The sequence below is a fragment of the Rhincodon typus genome, chromosome 5 (genome assembly GCF_021869965.1).
Source record: "Rhincodon typus isolate 14 chromosome 5, sRhiTyp1.1, whole genome shotgun sequence".
Classification (NCBI taxonomy): Eukaryota; Metazoa; Chordata; class Chondrichthyes; order Orectolobiformes; family Rhincodontidae; genus Rhincodon; species Rhincodon typus.
This window is the reverse complement of record NC_063336.1, coordinates 8,172,936-8,192,722: the sequence shown is the minus strand read 5'-3', so window position 1 is coordinate 8,192,722 and position 19,787 is coordinate 8,172,936. Positions and strand designations below refer to the sequence as shown.

The 19,787-nt window shown below is 42.4% G+C and overlaps 1 protein-coding gene across 1 annotated transcript in view; it reads left to right on the top strand.

Annotated features, from left to right (window-relative positions):
• lin9 (lin-9 DREAM MuvB core complex component) overlaps positions 1 to 19,787 on the top strand; it is a 93,114-nt gene that overhangs the window by 51,583 nt on the left and 21,744 nt on the right. The window contains exons 2-9 of the mRNA XM_020520942.2: positions 1,022 to 1,054; positions 4,326 to 4,420; positions 11,348 to 11,455; positions 13,048 to 13,181; positions 13,279 to 13,404; positions 14,431 to 14,588; positions 15,750 to 15,883; positions 18,100 to 18,219. Coding sequence (XP_020376531.1) covers positions 1,022 to 1,054; positions 4,326 to 4,420; positions 11,348 to 11,455; positions 13,048 to 13,181; positions 13,279 to 13,404; positions 14,431 to 14,588; positions 15,750 to 15,883; positions 18,100 to 18,219 — 908 coding nt within the window. The remainder of the gene's footprint in view (positions 1 to 1,021; positions 1,055 to 4,325; positions 4,421 to 11,347; positions 11,456 to 13,047; positions 13,182 to 13,278; positions 13,405 to 14,430; positions 14,589 to 15,749; positions 15,884 to 18,099; positions 18,220 to 19,787) is intronic.

Below are 19,787 nucleotides of genomic sequence, written 5' to 3'. Positions count from 1 at the left end.
TTTCGGGTCGGGACCCTTCTTCAGAAAGGGGGGAGGGGAAGGGGGCTGTAAAAAAAAGGGGGGGGGGGGTCGGGTTGGGGATGGTGATAGGTGAGTGCAGGTAGGTAGTGGTGGGGATTGATCAGTGAGGTGGGAGGAACAGATAGATAGGAGAGAAGATGGACAGGTCAAGGAGGCAGGGATGAGAGGGAGGATTGGTCATGGGATGAGGTCGGGGTTGGGGAGACTTTGAAGTTAGTAAAGTCCACATTGAGACCATTGGGCTGTAGGCTCCCAAGGCGGAATATGAGGTGCTGCTCCTCCAGTTTCCGGGTTGTGACTTTGGAGGAGGCCCAAGATGGACATGTCATCCAGGGAGTGGGAAGGGGACTTGAAATAGTTCGCGACTGGAAGGTGTTGTTTCTCGCGAACTGAGCGCAGGCACTCTACAGAGTGGTCTCCAAGCCTCTGCTTGGTCTCACCGATGTAGAGGAGGCCACATCGGGAGCAGTGGATACAATAGACCACATGGACCACCCCCGGCCTCATCCCTTGACCAACCCTCCTTCATCCCCGCCTCCTTGACCTGTCCATCTTCTCTCCCACCTATCAGCTCCTCCCACCGCACTGACCAATCCCCACCACTGCCTACCTGCCCTCACCTATCACCATCCCACCTACCTTCCCCAGCCCGACTCCCTCCCCCATTTCTGAAGAAGGGTCCCGACCGGAAACGTCCGCTTTCCTGCTCCTCTGATGCTGCCAGGCCTGCTGTGTTCCTCCAGCTCCACACTGTGTTATCTCAGACTCCAGCATAGGCAGTTCTTACTATCTCTTAGTTACTGTAAATGTTTGCGTAAGTGGGCAGAGCTGCTGTCAAAGTACTAGTAGTGATTGCTAAACTGGAATGATACTAAGGATTTCTGAGAGCATTGTGTGTCTGATTTGAATCCTCTATGAATGAATGAAAAGTTTTTTTTTTAATGTTTTGGAAATTCAGTCCATCTCTTGTGAACTAACTGTCAATCATTTCCACTTACAGGCTCTTCAGCGAAGGCTCTCGTGAGTTTGAAAGGTGAGAGATTTTATTTTTGTGTTTCTACTTCCCGCACACTGCTCTTTTTCTTGTACGGATTTTCTTTCTTACCAAGCCATCCATTGGCCTATTACATGAGATTGCCACTGAGAATGAAACAGTGTTTCAGCCACCTAGAACCTAAGAAACTGTCTTGACACTGCCCAGACTATTTCGCGTGGTACCTTCCAGTCAATGGAGGAAATGTTTCACACCTTTAGTTTTGACTAGATTTGAGCCATTGTTAATGAGGCGCAAGGTCCAGTGTGGAAATTTTTTAATCAACCCATCTGATGTTATTTCACACCTTCTGGAGCAGGTGTCTCCTGGCTCAGAGGTAGGGACACTACCAGAATATTGCACCATTTCTCTTTGGCCTTCATCTCAGGCTTTCTGAAACACCAGCTTTTCTGCTAAATATATGGTATTCAATTTGCCACGCAGCTGACTGACTAGCATTGTTAGCCTTGAGCTGATTTGTGAGCACTTTTTACTTCCACTATTCCATGAGCAGAGCCCCCAACTGAATCATTAAAATAGCAACTCTCACCTCTTGACATGGTGGCTCAGTGGTTACCACTACTGCCTCACAGCACCAAGGACCTAGGTTCGACTCCACCCTCGGGCGACTATCTGTGTGGAGTTTGCACGTTCTCCCTGTGTCTGCGTAGGCTTCCTCCCACAGTCCAAAGATTTGTGAGTTAAGTGGATTGGGCATGTTAAATCGGCTCCAAAATGTTTGGGGCATGCAGGGGAGATGAATTATGGGAAATGCAGGGAAAGGGGAGGGGGTTGGTTCTTTCGGTGTGGACTCAATGGGCCAAATGACCTGCTTTCACACTATGGGTTCTGTGACTGAAATGAACTTGTCATCAGACACATCGTCCTGCAGTGGTTACTTTTGGTGATAAACTGTGGGAACATTGAACCTGGAAACCTATTCAATAATAGTGGTGCTGTGTTTAATTTGGATTCCACTATCCTGTAGGTTGATAACCCACTCACTGCCCCTACCCCAATAGGTGTTTACAGTACTAAAACCAACTCCCTTATCCATGCCAAATTCTTGAAGACATGAGAAACCAAGTTTGTTTCCAGGATGAAGGAGACATTGATTGAGCAGGGTGATTGTAGGAAGGCTTCATGAGGTGCCACTCTCTTGAAATCTAAAAATGATCTGTTCCAGTTTTGTTTGTCTCTTCATGGTGTTCAGATTGTAGCTGGTCATCCAAGATAATGCTTAATCTGGGGCACTACATTTAATTCAACATGCTGAGTGAGTTGTAACTTATCAAGGAAGCAGGAGGAGGCCGTTCAGTGAGACCAGAGTTGAATTATAACTGACTGTGCCCATCAAACTTCACTCTTATTACCCATGGTCCCGAAATATTGTCAGTCTCTTATTTAAAACGGTTTTTAAAAAAAAGGTCCGAAGACCTTGTTCAGATTTTACAATAATGTCCATTTGTCCCAGAAATCTCCAATAGTTCAATTTTTTTACACTTTTTTTCCATTTTTTTTACCCTCTCAATTCTTCCAAAATTATTGACTTTTGAATCAAATTATACATTAAAATTCTACTTACCAAACAATGTGGATCCAATTCAAATAATTGCTGCTGTTACTCTAACCCTCTCAAAGCTCTGGCAATGATTTGGTGAATCTACATTCCCTGCGTTATATCCTTTCTAACGTAGGGTGTGCAGTACAATAAAAAATATTCCAGATAGGACTCCAAACAGGGCTTTGCAAATACTTTGCCCAGAAGTGGATGCTGTATTCCAGTGATTTATATGGGCTTGGCGTTATCTCTGCTTTTTAGTTTTTCTCACTGTCCTTCTATTTTATCACTGTTTAATCTCCACGACCAACCTAATGGTTGCAGGTTTTTTGAAATATATGCATTCCAACTGAGTCTTGAATATACTGCATTAAAATTTTTTGTACATATTACTAATAAAGCCAGCATTTACTCTCCAGCCCTACGATCTTTGGAAAGGCCTTCTAGTTTATGACCGTGTGGCTTGCTAGCTGTTTTCAGTGAGCGGTTTAGAGACAACCACTTTGCTGTGAGTCTGAACTCTCAGGCCAAACCAGGTAACAATGGCAGATTTCCTTCTCAAATATTATAATTTTTTTTAATGCAACCATTGGTCGTGGAGATTAAATGGTGATCAAATCGAAAGGTGAGGGGAAAAATTTAAAAAGCAGAGATAACACTAAGCCTGTACAAATCACTGGAATGATTCATCGGAATTAGGGCCATTTATTATTGATCAATTTATATTAACTGGATTTGAATTCCTCAGCTGCAGTGGTGGGATTTGAACCTGTCTCTCTCAATCATTAGCCGAGCCCTCTAAATTATTAGAAAGGTAACCACTCTACAGCCATACCCCAACGATCGTATCATTTCAAAAGTTTAACCCACCTTCTGTGTCCAGACTATGCACTGCTCAAACTGCGCTCGCAATTTATGATCTTATTGGAGTGGCCTTCAAATAAACTCTGGTTTCTGTGCTGTTCTATTGTCTTTGGGGAATTAGAAATTCCTACATGCAGCATGGAAAATTTGATTTTTAACATTCATTCTAACAAAATTGTGAATTTTTTTACAAAGTGGAAGGATGGCAATCACAATGTAAAATTGTAACATAAAGCCACAGTTGGTCGGTTGTATTCTGAAAAAGGCAATGGTGAGCATCAGCTCTCAGTGAAGACCGAATATGACCTTTTTAGTTTATTGCCAGGAATACGGGAAATCTTTATGTAAACATATATAACATCACTATCTTTAGAATCCACTTTTGTGTGTGTGTTTAACTCTAAAATCATGTCACGAATGGTGCACAGCCTGACCTGAGCTGTATTGCCAGTGTTATCACAAGATTAGAAGAAAGTTGAACGGCCTGGCATAAATAACCTGCCTGTCTGAATAGTTAGTGTTTTGTGCTTCCGAATGTGGGCTGACCTGAGCGTTTAAGGTGTATACAACATTCAGGCAAGTGATGGCAGTATGGGTGGGGGCTCACAGCTGGTTGCTGTTGGCAGCACCGAGAGGTCAGGTATTAAGAGGATCACTCTGAATCAGAGCATTGGCAGAAAAGAGCAATCGTTTCTGTGGCTAGCTCCACCAAGCTGCTAACTGAACTCCAAGCTAGTGTTGTCTCCCCACTCTCTCTATGTACAACTTTCAACCATATGTATTTGCCAGGCATCAGCAAGAAAGGGTGAAAGTTGTTTCTGAGATCGGTGCCTTTGTCTCCAACAGAAGGAAGCTTGTCCAGTACATGGAATGAGAAATACATTGCGTTATCCAAGACTCCTCCATGGAAAGGAAGAAACGCCTGCTCTCTTGTTGAGACTGTAAGGCACTTTATTCTATTTGTCATCTTTGTGACTGGTTTTTACTGTTTGCTGGGAGAGATGAAAGGGAGTGTATTCCCTTCTCTCTGCAAAATATTGCTATGAAAAGAAATGGTGTACCTGATGATATAACTGGGATTCTCAGCCCAGTATGATCATGATAAAATGTGGACAACTTTTATACAATTCTGTTCTTGAGACAGCCAGCTGACATGTGAAAGAAAACTGGTTCAGGTCTACAGCAAATGGATTAGTATGAAGTGAACTGACCATTCTTCTCTCAGTTCTATATGTAGCTTGATTCCCTGCTTGGTCCAACAAAAAAATAGCAAGTTTCATTTGTTAGAGCACCTTCAGTGGAGTAAACTATGTCACAATACTTCACAAAAGCATAATAACAAAGAATTGACACAGAGCAAAAGAAAATTTGACAGTTGTCGTAACTCTTGGTACAAGAGAGATGTCTTAAGAAGCATTTTCAGGGAGGAAAGGCTTAGGGAGAGTGTGCTGAAGGTTGTGATATTGTTATTACTATTTGAAAACTTGGATTTGAAGTGGAAGAACTACGTATTACATTAGTTTATGTATCTCCCATATTATATGAGTTAAGGGAAAGATGTTTTTGTTTCATTTTTGAGTACTGAGAGTAGTGGACTGTTGTCTAGAAATGTGTTTACATGCATTTGAATGAGGCTTTAAAACATACTTAAAGAGAATAGTTCAGTGCTTTAGAAAACAGTGGAGAAGAGGGAAAACAGGACTATTGCTTGGCACTAAGGTATCTTATGACACAGGGAGACTGAGACTAAGACAGAGAAGTTATTTTGGAAAGACAGAACTAACCAGGAGGACAGTGCCTATGCAGGTTTCTTTCAGAGAAACAGGACATTCAAAGACAAAAGATCTATAAACGAGCACTTCAGTTTAGTATTCTTCAAAACAATCAATGCCGAAGAAAATAAGTCCTGAGTGGATGAAAGTCAGTAAGAGAGAAGCTCCAGAAACAAGGTATGGAAGAGGAGTTTAAGGAACCTATGTTAAGAAATAAGTGAGCTATGTTAGCAGTTTGAGTCTCGGGAGGAGACATTGACTAAATGCAGAAATTTGCCAAAAATAAACAACTACAACTGTGTCAACTGAAGACGGATTTTTTAAAGTGTCACATTTCACTGATGTTTGAATGTCTGTAAGATTCTTCACAGTAAAAGGATTGAATCTTTATTTCTGATATTTGTAACAAATCTGTTTCATTTAGCTCCTGTATAATGTAAAATTGTTTTTATTTCTTTCGAGTAAAATAAACTTTTTTTGGTTAAAAATACTTTGGAAATCTGTGGAAATTTGGGAAATTATGTTCAGTGACTGATCACCATAGGAAACAAATAGCAAAAATAAAATGAATGATCTATGAAGCAGAAAGTTTTTGTGAATTTCTAGTGTGCAGGGACAGTTTCCTACAGCAAAATGTCTTTGATGTGACAATCGGACAAACAATATTGGATCTAGTAATGAGCAATGAGCCTGATTTAATTCGTGACCTAGTTGTTCATGAGCATCTGTCAAATAGTGATCATAACATGATAAAGTTTTGTGTGAGAGATGAACAAAGATTAGATCCTAGAATTATGCGTTTAGTAAGGCAGACTTTAGTGGGATAAACAGGGACTCCACAGTAAATTGGGAAGTTCTGTTAATAGTAAAACAACTGAGGAATAGCAGGGGTGTTTGAAGCTATTCACAAGCACTTTGTACCCATGAGAAGGGAAAGCTTCACCTCTCAAAAAAACAGCAATGTACATCTAGGGAGATAAGGGGCAGCATAAAATTTAAAGAACAGGCAAAGAACCAGTACAGATCCCACAGAATAGGACAAATACAAAGACCAAAAAATGGTCCCGCAGCGGCTTCTAAAAGCAGCTAAACAGGATTATGAAAGGAAACATGCAAGGGACAGAAAGACGATAAGAAGAGATTTAATAGTTATATAAAAGGAAAGCGACTAGTTAAGAGTATTGTTGACCCACTAAAGATTGAGAGTGGGGATTTGTCAAGAACCATGGGGAAATTGCAGACATGCTGAACGATTTATTTTGCTTCAGTATTCACACTAGAAACGGAGGGTAGCTTGCTGGAAGTCCCAAAGAAATTAACGAAGGATCAGCCACAGGATTTAAAAAAATTAGCTTAAGTAAATCATCAATAATGGTGAAATTAATGGAACTGAAGTGTGACAGATCCCCAGGAGCTGATCCTTTCCATCGAAAGGCATTAAAAGAGGTAGTAGAGCACACTGCCAGTGCCCCTAACCATAATCTTTCAGACTTCCCTGAATTCAGGAGTTGTACCTCTGGATTGGAAGTTTGTTCATGTCACTTTAATAAGGGTGACAAGGGAAAGCCAGGGAATTGCAGACCAGTTAGCTCAGCATTTGTGGTGGGGAAAAATTGTCGGAGTCTGTAATCAAGGATAGGGTAACTTGATTAGCTTGAAATTTCAGTTAATCAGGGAGAATCAGCATGGAGTAGGTCATGCCTGACAAACCTCCAAGAGTTTTTTGAAGAGGTAACATCAGTGGCAGACAGAGGTAAGTTGATGGATGTAGTTCATATGGACTTCCAGAAAGCTTTCAATATGTCTTGTATAAGGGGCCATTAGCTAAGCGAAAATCCACAAAATTGAGGGCAAATTACTTATGGATAGGAAATTGCTTCAGTGGCAGAAAACAGAGAATTGGAATAATGGGTAGGTATTCAACTTGGCAGAATGTGACTTGTAATAACCTGCAGGGATCTGTATTGGGGCCTCATTTATTCGCAGTATCCATTAATGACTTCGATAATGGCATAAAAAGTCAAATATCCAAATTTGCTGATGACACAAAATTGGGCAGCATTGTAGAAGTATTGACGACTGCATAAAATTACTGCAGAATATCGGAAGGTCAAGTACAGGTGGAAAATATACAGTGAATGGCAGAACCCTTCTGAGTATTGATATGCAAAGGGATCTGGGTGTGCAGGTCCACACATCACTGAAGGTGGGAGTGCAAGTAGGTAAGGTAGTGAAAAAGGCCTATGGCATACTTACTCAATGCCCCTTCCAATGAAGGTATTAGGATAGGCAAGTTATGCTATAGCTTTATAGAACTTTAGTTAGGTTACACTTCTGGTCACCACACTACTAGAAGGATGTGGATGCTTTTGAAAGGATACAGAAAAGGTTTACCAGCTATGAAGAAAGGTTGGATAGACTGGGCTTGTGCAGGAAGTTGAGGGGTGACCTGATAGAAGTTTAAAAGACTGTAAATAGCATGGAAAGAGTGGAAAGTATGAGGCTTTCTTCCCCAGAGTGGAGGGTCAGTTACTAGGGGACACAGGTTCAAGGTGCGGGGAGGTGGTGCTATGGGGTTTGGGGGTTGTGGGGTGGGGGGAGGGTGTGGTGCGTCGAGTTTAAAAGACATGTGCCAACGCAAGTTTTTCACACAAAGGGTGGTGAGTGTGTGGAACGTGCTGCCAGAGGAGGTGGTGGAAGCAGACACGAGCACCATTCAAGAAACACATGGACGAGTACATGGATAGGAAGGGATTAGAGGGATACGGATCCTGTAAGGCAAGACTGTTTTAGTATGGAAGAGCAAAATGTATTGGCGCAGGCTTGGAGGGCCGAAGGGTCTGCCTCTGTGCTGTATTGATCTTTGATCTTTGTTCTGTTAGATTAAGGTAAGTTGGGGAAAGCTGTGGCAGATGGATTTTAATATAAGCAAGTGTGAGGTTATCTTTCTCGGACCGAAAAGGATAGATTGGGATTTTTTTTTAGAATGCAGAAAGTTAAATACAGTGTATGCCCAATGGGATTTGAAGGTTCAGGTGCGTAACTCTTTAAAATTCCAAAACTAGTGCAGAAAATAGCCAAGAAGGCTAATGGAATGCTGCCCATCATATCTCAATGGCTGGAGTATACGGCTGCAGACGTTATGCTGCAATTATGCAAAACCTTAGTTGGACCCCACTTCGTCGACTACGAACAGAACTGGGCACCACATGTTCAGAAAGATTTTTTGTCTCTGGAGGGAGTTTAGTGCAGGTTTACAAGGGTAATACCTGGGGTTAGATTAAATTATGAGGAGAGATTAGAGAGATTTGCCTTTCTTTCTCTCTAATTTAGAAAATTAAGGGATGATCTAATCAAGATCTTCAGGATATTAACGGAGAAAAGCAGGATAGATCAAGATAAACTATTTCCACTGGTTGAAGATTCTAGAACCAGAAGGCAATGCCTAAGAATTAGGGCCTGGCCATTCAGGTGAGATGGTGGAAAGCATCCAGAGAGCCATGGCGGTTTGGATCTCTCTTTCTCAAACGGTGGTTGATGTTTATTCTGTTTAAATTTAAATCTGAAATAGGCAAATTTTTATGCGGCAAGGGTATCAATGGATATGGGCCCCGAGGGAGGCAATGGATTAGCCATGATCTTATTGAATGCCAAAACAGGCTTGAGGGGTTGCATGGTCTATTTCTGTTCCTATATTCCTGTCAGGTCTTAACCATGGGATCTGACTGGGTCTGGTATTACTGGGATCATAAGAGAAATGTGGAGATTGAGACCTGAGCAGCGGAAGCCCTGTTGGGAGAGGGTGCACAAGTGACCCATCTTGGAGGATGACGGGGAAATCAGAGGATTGTAAGCTTGGTAGAGGTTGTAGAGATCAGCGGGGACAAGGCCATGAGGGAATTTGGAACACGGATAATTTCATCCCCAGACCAGGAAATCTCCTTTGGTGTTACTTACATTGAGTCAGAAGGTCCACTGTTTAATCGCAAATAACGAAATGGGTTGGAAGGCACCTCAAATTGAATATAGACACTGACGAGTTGGGCTGAATGGCCTATTTCTGTATTGTAAATTCTGAATAACAAAGGTGACAGTAAAGTAAATGAAGAACTTTGAGGGTGAACTTGTAGGTTGAACATTTTATGAATTAATACAATAGGATAGTTCTGGCTGTCTTACTTTGCTATTGAAACAAAACAATTTTTTCAAAAATTGAGGCAGAATGCTGTCCATTTCACACTGGTTTGTGCCCTGGGTGCTCAAATATACAACTGTCTGACCTTATTTCTTCCCCAGCTGACCTGCGCATATTTTTGCAAGAGGCCCGGCAGGGTTATTGATCAGTGTCCAGAAAGGTGAGATTAACAGCAAAACATCGCAGCCAAGCTAAAGAATCCCACTAAGTAACAACAATGATTGTGTCACCAGACTATTTATGCCAGGGTCACATTGATCTGGAGATCTGCCTCAGAACTCGAGCGTGTGAACGAGCTTCATATGAGTTTTGAGCCATAGTACCACATTAACTCAACTGTTGTAGCAGGAATATACTAGCCATTTATTGACACAGTTTGTCACTAAGGTTCAAGGTTCATTCGGTGTATTCTTTCAGCTTCCTCCGCCCAAATTTACAGCTTTTAAAACCAGAGTTCATTGTCAGCAGAGCAACCTCTTATTTAAATCCTGACCTGCTGGTAGTTCTCATGCTGTAAACTTATTCACATTGAGTTTCCAGTTTGAACTCTTTGCAGTTGTGAATGACCTGGTTGGATCTTCTGAGGATGCTATTATTCCTCACTACACTGAGTTGTGTCACTGAAATGGAGGAAGAAGTATTTGCTCTGTGTTTGGTTTGTTTGTCTTCTGCTATTAATTGGTTAAAAGTGCAATCAATGCTCAGAAGTAATTGTATGGAATTTGCAGACTGCAGAAGTGTAAGCCAAGATCTGTCCAGATCATGTCTTGAGCCTCCCCCAACCATATCGCCCCCAATTTCTACTAGGACCAATATCCAGGGCCCACTGTGCCTATGATGGGCTAGGGGCAGCACTGGGGTCCATGATTTCTGTCCCTGATACATTCCACCAACCCAAAGGGGCCATGTCTGAGTGTTCCACAGTCAGTGTGATCCCAGGTTTGTGCCGACACAAATATGGAGAAGAATAATACTGGCATCCCATTTACACTCTTCCCAGCCCAAAATGCAGCCTTTCTTACCCCTCTGTCTATTCCCATCTATTCCCAGCTGATTGAATAAAATCTCATCACTAGCTGCTGTGATGATTGAGCTAATAGGCTGAGTGCATTGCCCTGTGAGAACCAGGCAGACCCGAGGCCACTTTCTCTGTCTGTTCCAAAGTAGTTGGCAATGAAAATGGCTCTGAGAACTTTCTATTTGAAATTGAGTATCAGCTTAGGCTCCTGCACCAGATAATTGTCCAGAAGAGTGTGCATGTACAAACGCCAGGTAGCAGAAATAATCAGGTCTGCCTGCGAGGCCCTCACAGTTGAATACCATATCAGTACTTTTTTTTTTCATCTCTGCTGAACACTGGAAAAGGTCATAAAGATAAAATGCTAGAAGGTATAGGAAACATAGCCAATGAGGAGGTTGGCACCTTGATTCAGCAGAAAGTGACTTGGGGTCTGATTCCATGTTGTATGACACTTCAGTCCAAGTAGTCCATTTCCAAATTAAAACTAGTCCCGCTTGCCTGCATTTGACTCATATTCCTCTAAATGTTTCCTATTCATGTACCTATCCAAATGTCTTTTAAATGTTGTAACTATACCTGCATCTACCACTTCCTCCGACAGTTCATTCCACATACGAACCACCCTCTGTGTGGAAAAAGTTGCCTATCATGTCCTTTTTAAATCTTTCTCCTCTCGCCTTTTAAAAATATACCCTCTTGAACTGCTCCACCTTAGAGAAAAGACCTTTGCTATTCGTCGCTAAATTGGTGAGGTTCCTTAGATCTTGTATATATGTTACTCTGTAACAATATATTTGTGATGGTAGGACAGTAATTGATAGAAATCTGTTCTTGAGTCTGTGGATCTGACTTCTTTTGTAAAAATGGTCTATTCATTCAGCCAACAAGAAGCATGAAAAGGAGATGCCTCTTGAGTGAAGAGGAGGAGAGGCAGCTGCAGAGCACCAAGTCTCCCAAAAGGAACCAGAGATTTGCCATGCACCCTCAGGTATGACTCTGTAAATATGAAAAAGAAATCTGTTTTGTGACCCATCTCCCGCACTTCAGCCCTCACTCTCTTCTTCCCTCCACAACAGTGATAGGGTCCTCTTTGTCCTCACATACCATCCCACCAGCATCCACATCCAGAGGATTATTCACTGCCATATCCACCACCTCCAGTGGGATGTCACCACCAGACACACATTTCCCTCCCATTCCTTGTCAGCCTTCTGCAATGACCTTCCCTCAGCAACACCCTGTTCCACTCTTCCTTCACTCCCAACAGCCCCTCACAGCCCCATGGCACCTTCCCCTGCAACCGCAGAAGGTGTAACACCTGCCATTTACTTCATCCCTCCTCAGTCTCCAAGGGCCCAAACACACCTTCCAGGTGAAGCAGCACTTTACCTGCACTTCACTCAACCTAGTCTATGGCATTCGGTGTTCACGATGTGATCTCCTCTGCATTGGGGAAACGAAGTGTAAGCTGGGTGATCGCTTCACATAACACCTACGTTCTATCTGCTATCTGCAATAAAGACCCTGAGCTTCCAGTTGCCTGCCACTTCAACACACCACCCTGTTCCCTGGCCAACATCTGTCTCAGGCTTGCTGCGTGCTCCAGCAAAGCTCAGCACAAGCTCAAAGAACAAAATCTCATTTTGTGCTTGGGAACTCTACAGCCTTCATAGAATCCCCAGTGTGTGGAAGCAGACCATTTGGCCCATCGAGTCCACACTGACCCTCTGAAGAGCATTCCACCCAGACCCACCCCTACCCTGTAACCTTGCATTCCCCATGCCTAACCCACCTAACTTGCACATCTTTGGACTATGGGGGGAAACTGGAGCACCTGGACAAAATCCATGCAGTCACAGTTGTCTACAATTATGCATGATGTCCTCTTTGCTAATGTTTATCCTAAGGAACCCGCTGCATTATGTACAGATCAAGTCTAGAACCCGGAAACTTTTTTATACAGCAACACGCTAGTTTTACCCTGAAGATTAGCTTTTAACTCCTGAAGACAATTGTGAGCAGGTTACTGAAATAATTATTCTCCTTCTGTTCAAGGGAGTTGATGCTAAATGGTGACATTTGTCTTTCAGTACAGAACCTAGTGTCAACTTCAAACACTCCAGACCAGGCCTGGGCTGGTCAAGTTCAGATTGGGCCTGACTCTGGCCATGGAAATGCTCCTGGCCTAGCTCAGAACAGGGACTGGAATTGGGCCTGGAACCTCTCCTGGCCCAAGATTTAGATGAAATCAAAAATTGCTGATTTCTGCTTCAACAACACAGTGATGTTTTTCATCCGACAGCCTCTGACATTGCCACACCTTGGTTCTCCGGGCTTTAGATTCTTGCCTGTTAGAAATGGGAACAAGACTGTCAAACATATTCCTCGTGGTGTTTATAAAGTCGAAAGGTTTTCACTTTCTATTACTGTGGGCTGGCTTTATCACGTGTGTGACAAGTCTGTGTAGCCAAAACCCGTCCCAAAAAATAGTTTCCGGAATTTTGAGGTTTTCTTGTCAGAACTTCATAGAACATTCCGATTCAATCTTTTTAAACATCAATAAATTTGATCTCTCATCAGAAATATTCTGCAGCCTTGGCAATGCCTGATAAGAAGGTTGCCCAGAAGATCGGTTTGCGCCTGAGGAACTTGCTAAAACTTCCCAAGGCCCACAAGTGGTGCATCTATGAGTGGTTTTACTCAAATATTGACAAGTATGCTTCATCTGAATTTCTTCATATTTAATTCTGCGAGCTCCACATTTTTTTGTCCATCCCTCGTGTGCAGGTTCTAATCCATTCTGTTTCCTAGGCCACTTTTCGAGGGCGATAATGATTTCTGTGTGTGCCTGAAAGAATCCTTCCCAAATCTAAAAACTAGGAAACTGACCAGAGTCGAGTGGGGCAAAATCAGGAGGCTAATGGGAAAGCCCCGTCGGTAAGTGTAGCAAGAAGAGTAATAACACGAGTAATAACTGCTTCAGAACTCATGACCTAAATCTATCTCGGAAGTCTCACGACACCAGGTTAAAGTCCAGCATATTTATTTGAAATCACAAGCTTTCGGAGCGCTCCGAAAGCTTGTGATTTCAAATAAACCTGTTGGACTATGACCTGGTGTCATGAGACTTCTAACTTTGTCTACCCCAGTCCAACATTGGCACCTCCACATCAAATCCATTTCTCCATAATCCCGTGGTGGATTGTGAATTTGATCTCTGGGCAGCTGCCTGAGGAATAGGAATTATACCAAAGCTACCAGATGGTTTTCAGTATGCATCCAACTGGTTTGCTGATTTACCTTCAGCGAAAATAACCCTGCTACCTCTGTCTGGCCTACTCGCAAACCCAGTTCCACAGTCCTGACCTATTGCCCTATGAAGTGATCAAGCTGCTACATTGTCCAAATAGTCACTGCCTCTGACTGGGTCAGGAAGTTGAACAAGTGTTGAATCTGATGTTTTTTTTTTAGTGTTTGTTGACTGCATTGCAGGCTAAGGGACAAAGGCAGCAACTTGCTTTACAATAATAACCCCAGCAATAATGTATATTGTGTATTAGCCACTTCATCGGAACATTGTAAATCAAAGTATGACACTGATCCACATGCAGAAGTGTTGGGTCAGTTGATCAAAAACCAAGATACAGAATCTCTCTGTTTCTCACACACATGCCTGTGCACACACGCGCCAGTATAAATACAGGTGTGTAACCTGTGAGTCTGATCAATGTAATCCAGAGCCGCCCTATTGCAGTGATACATCTCAGTGGGCTCCCTTCGATACAGCAGTATCTTGGGGTCTAGGGGAGATGAAGAACAGTACAATGCAATACAATCTTTTTTGGCCCTGACTTCCCACGCAGAGTTAAGTCCTCTGTGGATACAGTGGTGCAGTGGCGATTGCAGCCAGTAAATTGGAGATATAGGTGGCACGCAGTTGTAACGCTTTCTCCTCTGCTGCAGCTGTTCAGCAGCATTCTTTGCAGAAGAGCGGGCTGCCTTACAAGTCAAACGTCAGAAGATCAGACTTCTGCAACAGAGGAAAGTGACAGAGCTGTCTCAATACAAAGACCTCCCAGATGAGATCCCATTGCCTCTAGTTATAGGAACAAAAGTCACCGGTAAGTCAATCACCCCTGCACTGTTCTGCTAATTACTGTGCATGGCTCTGATCTCCACATTACAAAGAGCATATGGCAGCACTGAAGAGGGTCTAAAAATGATGTAAAAGAATGATGTCAGGTATTATGTTTTGCGAGTACCAGTAATAGTCCCAATTATTGTGTTTAAACCCAGATGCAAAGTTTGAAACGGTAGGAAAAAATAGGTGGGAAGGCATGTGGTGATGATGGTAAAAAAATTTAGAGGGATTTAGTCAAATTAATTGAGTGGGCAAAAGACTTGGCAGATGGAATATAATGTGGGAAAATGAGAGATTATGCATTTTGGCGGGAAGAATAGAGTTGAAGAATCTTATTTAAATGGAGAAAGACTGTAGAAAGCTGCAGGACAAAGGGACTCGAGTGCTTGTACATCAACCACAAAACGTTGGTGTGCAGGTTCAGCAGGTAGTAGGGAAAGCAAATGGCCTGTTGGCCTTTATTTCAGAGGCATAGAGTATAAAGATGGGAGAGTCTTGCAAAAACTGACTGACTGCACTAGTCAGATCATGCATAGAATACTGCAAATAGTTTTCTGCCCATTATCTAAGAAAAGATATATTGACATTAAATGCAGTCTGGAGAAGGTTCAATAGGCTGATTCCATGTGTGGAGGGATTTCCTTCTCATGAGTGGCCGAGTAGGTTGGGGTTGTATTCACTGGAATTTAGAAGAAGGAGATTTTTTTGAAATATTTAAGAATTCGCCAGGGATTTGACAGGGTAGATGTGAAGAGGTTGTTTTCCCTTTGGGAGCGTCTAGGACCAGAGGACATAATCTGATAAGGGGGTCACACTTTTAAGACCGAGATGAGGAAGATCGTCTTCTCTGAGATAGTCAATGTGTGGAATTCTTTTATTGCGGAGTTCTGTAGAGTCATTAAGCGAGACAGAACGTAAGGGGATCAAAGGTTATCGGGAAAAGGCATGAAAGTGGGGATGAGGATTTTAGATCGGCTGTGATCTCAAAGTGGGCCTGTGTTTTATGAAAGCCTACCAAAGGCCACAGTTTATCAGGTTGGCTCGTTGCTAGCAATAAAATAATGAGTTGTCATTTCAGTAACATTGTTAGACCTTGGTTAAGTTTGCCATCATTTCTCCACTCTGTCACACGACGCTTTAGCACGACTTCGAGGTTTTCACGATGGCCTGTTTACGGGACAGATCGATGCTGTTGACACTATTAACGCCACATACCGAGTCACGTTTGACAGGACAGGACTGGGAACACACACTGTACCTGATTATGAAGTTCTTGTAAGTAAATAACTATCTGCTTATTTTTATGTGGACATTTCTCAAAGGTGAGAAGCAAAGCTAGTTTATTTTACCAGAACTTTCCTTTTTTATTTAGTTACCTAAAAGTTAATATGCTCTGGTTCCCAACCTTTCGACCAATGGGAACAATTTTACCCTGGCTGCTCAGCTCAGGCTACTAATGATTGTGAACACCTCTTTCTATGCGATACATCAACTGCCTACAAAGAGGACAATCCCCAACCTTTCCAATCTACTTAACGATGTTCTCATCCCTGGAAACACCCGGAGCAGGCTTGAATGACTTACTCTGCTCCTGTTTTCTTGTTGTCTATGTGATACCGATCTTTTCTACACCACTCTAAAGCCTTCACATCTCTCCTTCAGAGCAGGAGAGAGCTTTCAGCCCCTCATGCCTTCCCCATCATTTTCAGTCATAGTTCATCATCTACCTCAATGCCATATTCCAGCACTATCCCCATGCCCTTATGTTAGCCTAAGCCAGAAAAAAATCCAACATCTTCTATGTGGAGACCTAATGCACAATGATGTTTACTTTGTTCACGTGTAAATTCGCCCAATGTAAACAAATCCCCATTACTCTGCAGGAAGTCTCTTTCTAATACTGTGTTTTAAAAGAAAACACCATGGCTACAAAAATATATAAGTTTGTCATTAAACCCCTTGGACACATTACCATGCCTCACTGAGGTTGTGTCCTGGAAACCAAGCTCCATATTATCAGAATCATCACAAAAGTTAAACATTTAAAATATGTATACAGAATTCCCCAAGTTACCTTTATATACTTAACAAGAATTACTACTTACCTCTGATAAATAGACTGTAGCTACAAATAAACAATTATGAAGCATTGGATGTAACTTTACTAGTTTAAGCTCTTGACCTCTTATGAACTTCCCCTCTACTTATAGATAAAGGAGAGAGACACACAGACATACAAGAAAAAAATGAGGGTAATGGACAGAGGGAAAGACTGGGAAAGCAATTTAATCATTCCTATTAAGATGATTTGGTGAGATGACTTTCATGTTGTTCAGAATCCTGCTTCTCAATCGTCCTTCTCTGGTGTTTTCACTGGCTTGTAGGAGACACAGGATGACTGGTTCACAATTATAAAGGTCTCTGACTTACTAATTAAAGGTCACCGCTTGCAGCAACGCTGAAGAAAAGAGATGAAGTAGCTTTCATAAGGCTTAAAGTTTTTTTTCTGCTGAGAACAGAGACTGCTCCTGAGCAGAGACCTGATGGCTTCTCGCATCCCCGCGCTGTTCAGCTATCTGGGAGCCAATCATATTGTTGTTGGCAGGCAGAAGGCCTTTGTCATCCATAACTGGTCAGTAGACCACAGACCAATCCGTTACTTGTTGCCAGCTGAACCCCTCTTTCGACACATCCCATACCCGGGATGAACCTAGTCAATTTTATCTGGACTGCCTCCAATCAGTATATCTATAAGAGGACCAAAATGGTTCACAGCATTCCAGCTGTGATCTAACTAGTTTGTAAAGCTGGTGCTAGGTCTTCAATAATTATTTGTGCAGGCTTGCACAGTCATGCAGGCAACTTAAAATGTTGACTATGTGGATGGGACCTGAGTTACTTGTGGGCCCAGAACAGAGAAAGTATCAGGTTCCATTCTCTGAAAGACACGTAAATCCATTGAGTTTTTGAACTACAGTCTAAGAGGTCCTCATGATCATTTTCTTTTTTTATAATACCAGCCTACAGTACACACAATTTATTGTACAGGGGTCCTCAATTTACAAACGTCCGAATTTTAAATATCTGACATGCAAACATTTCCTATACTTACAAACGGCTGCTTTATATTGTCCTGCACAAAAACAAAGTTGCTGGAAAAGCTCAGCAGGTCTGGCAGCATCTGTGAAGGAGAACACAGAGTTAACGTTTCGGGTCCGGTGACCCTTCCTCAGAACATTGTCCTGCGTTGTGTTCTGATTTGCTTGCAAATCCACTTGTGAATAGACACAGGAACAGGACCCAGTCACAACAGGGGACTGCATGTATTTATGACTCCAATCATCATGCTGGGGATTTGAACTCATAACTTCTTAGGTCAATATTGTAATCTACACTGCTGCTCTCCTTCATTGCTGTATAAATGAGTTTTGAAAAAGTCCACATTTCTATTTGAGTTGAAAATTTTAATTTATTTCTGCTGTCCCCCTCAGAGCAACGAGCCTCATGAAACCATGCCTATCACTGCCTTCGCTCAGAAGCAGCGACCTTCCAGATATTACTTGACACCACCACGGCTGCCTTATGCTACCAGCATCCAGTCTCCTATCACAGTAAGTTGACTCTTTTACTTTGTACAATTAGTGCTATCAGCAAAAGGAGGTGTCCTGACTTGCACTTTTCATCTGCGGTTGTATCATTCTGTGATCCCCACCCACCCCCCAAATGCCATAATAAGGGTTGTGTTGTCAAATACCGACCATCTTAATTGGAATCAGGGAATAACAGTGTTTTAAATTGGGGCTAACTTGGCAAATCCTAGCATGCTACAGTGCAGTGGGAAGCCATTACACTCTTGTGCCTATGGCAGCTCCATGAAAGAGTAATTCATGTAGTCCCAATTCCTGCTCTTCTCTCATATCTTACATATAGTCATATAACAAGGAAACAGACTCTTTGGTCCGACTTGTCTATGCTGACCAAACCCTGCCTGGGGATACCTGACAGCCAGAGGGGGAAAAACCCCATACTTGCCAATGTCCAGTCCCTTGATCAGGCACGAATTGCCCTTGATCGAGGATTCTCCTCTTGCCCCAACACCTGATTTCTGCAATGTAGAAATCACAATGATTCAAATTCTATTACATTTCATCATAAGCAATATATGCCTTGCTCACTAGTTTTACTGCCTGTAATAAATGCCTAAACCGGTTGCTGACCACAGATGTTCAAGTTTGCATCTGTTGGATACAAGAGAGTGGAAATGATTGCTGTACTCGGGAGAATGACCAGACCGAAGAAGAGTATTGGTTTTAAGGTACTTGGCAACAGCGGTGCAGATAAATATGTGGTTGATCACATCAGTCATTGCAGAAATGTCAGTGAATGTTGGGCCAAAGCCTAGGATTAGGAATGTTGAATGCTACAGGATGGTAATGTTTCAAAATGTCTAATTGAATTAAAAGTGAAACAGAACTCTCTGTAAAAGGGTGATGCGTTCATATTAAGCTTCTTAAGAGTCAATCTACATAACCTGGAAAACTGAATAGTTTTGGGCTTCTTATCAAAGGAAATATACACAGACATTGGAGACAGTCCAGAGAAGCGTCACTGGGCTGATACAAGGTACAGAGGAATTTTCTTCTTGGAGAGGTTATGTAGGTTGATCCTGTCTGTATTCATTGGAAAATAGAGGAGTGAGAGGTGACCTTACTACAATATACAAGATTCTTAAGGAATTTGACAAGATAGGTGTGAAAGGTTGTTTTCCCTTGAAGACCAAAGGGTATATCTCAGAGTAAGGAGTTGTACATTTAAAACAGATGAGGAGGAATTACTTCTGAGGATAGTGAATCTGTGAAATTCTTTACTGAAGAGAGCTGTTGAGACTTAGTCATTAAGTATATTCAAGGCCGAGATAGTCAAAGTTTTAATTAGTAAGAGAATCAAGAGTTTTGAGGAAAAGGCAATGGAGTTGGGGATTATCAGATCAGCCATGATCTTATTGAAAGGTGGAGCAGGCTTAGTGGGCTGAATAGCCTACTTCAGCTTCTACATCTAATAGTCTCATGGCCTGCTACCTCTCCTCAATGTTAATGACTCCACTATTGCTGGCCGTGCTTTCAGCTGCCCAGACACTGAGTCCTGAAATGCACGCCCCCCCCCCCCCCCCCCCCCCCCC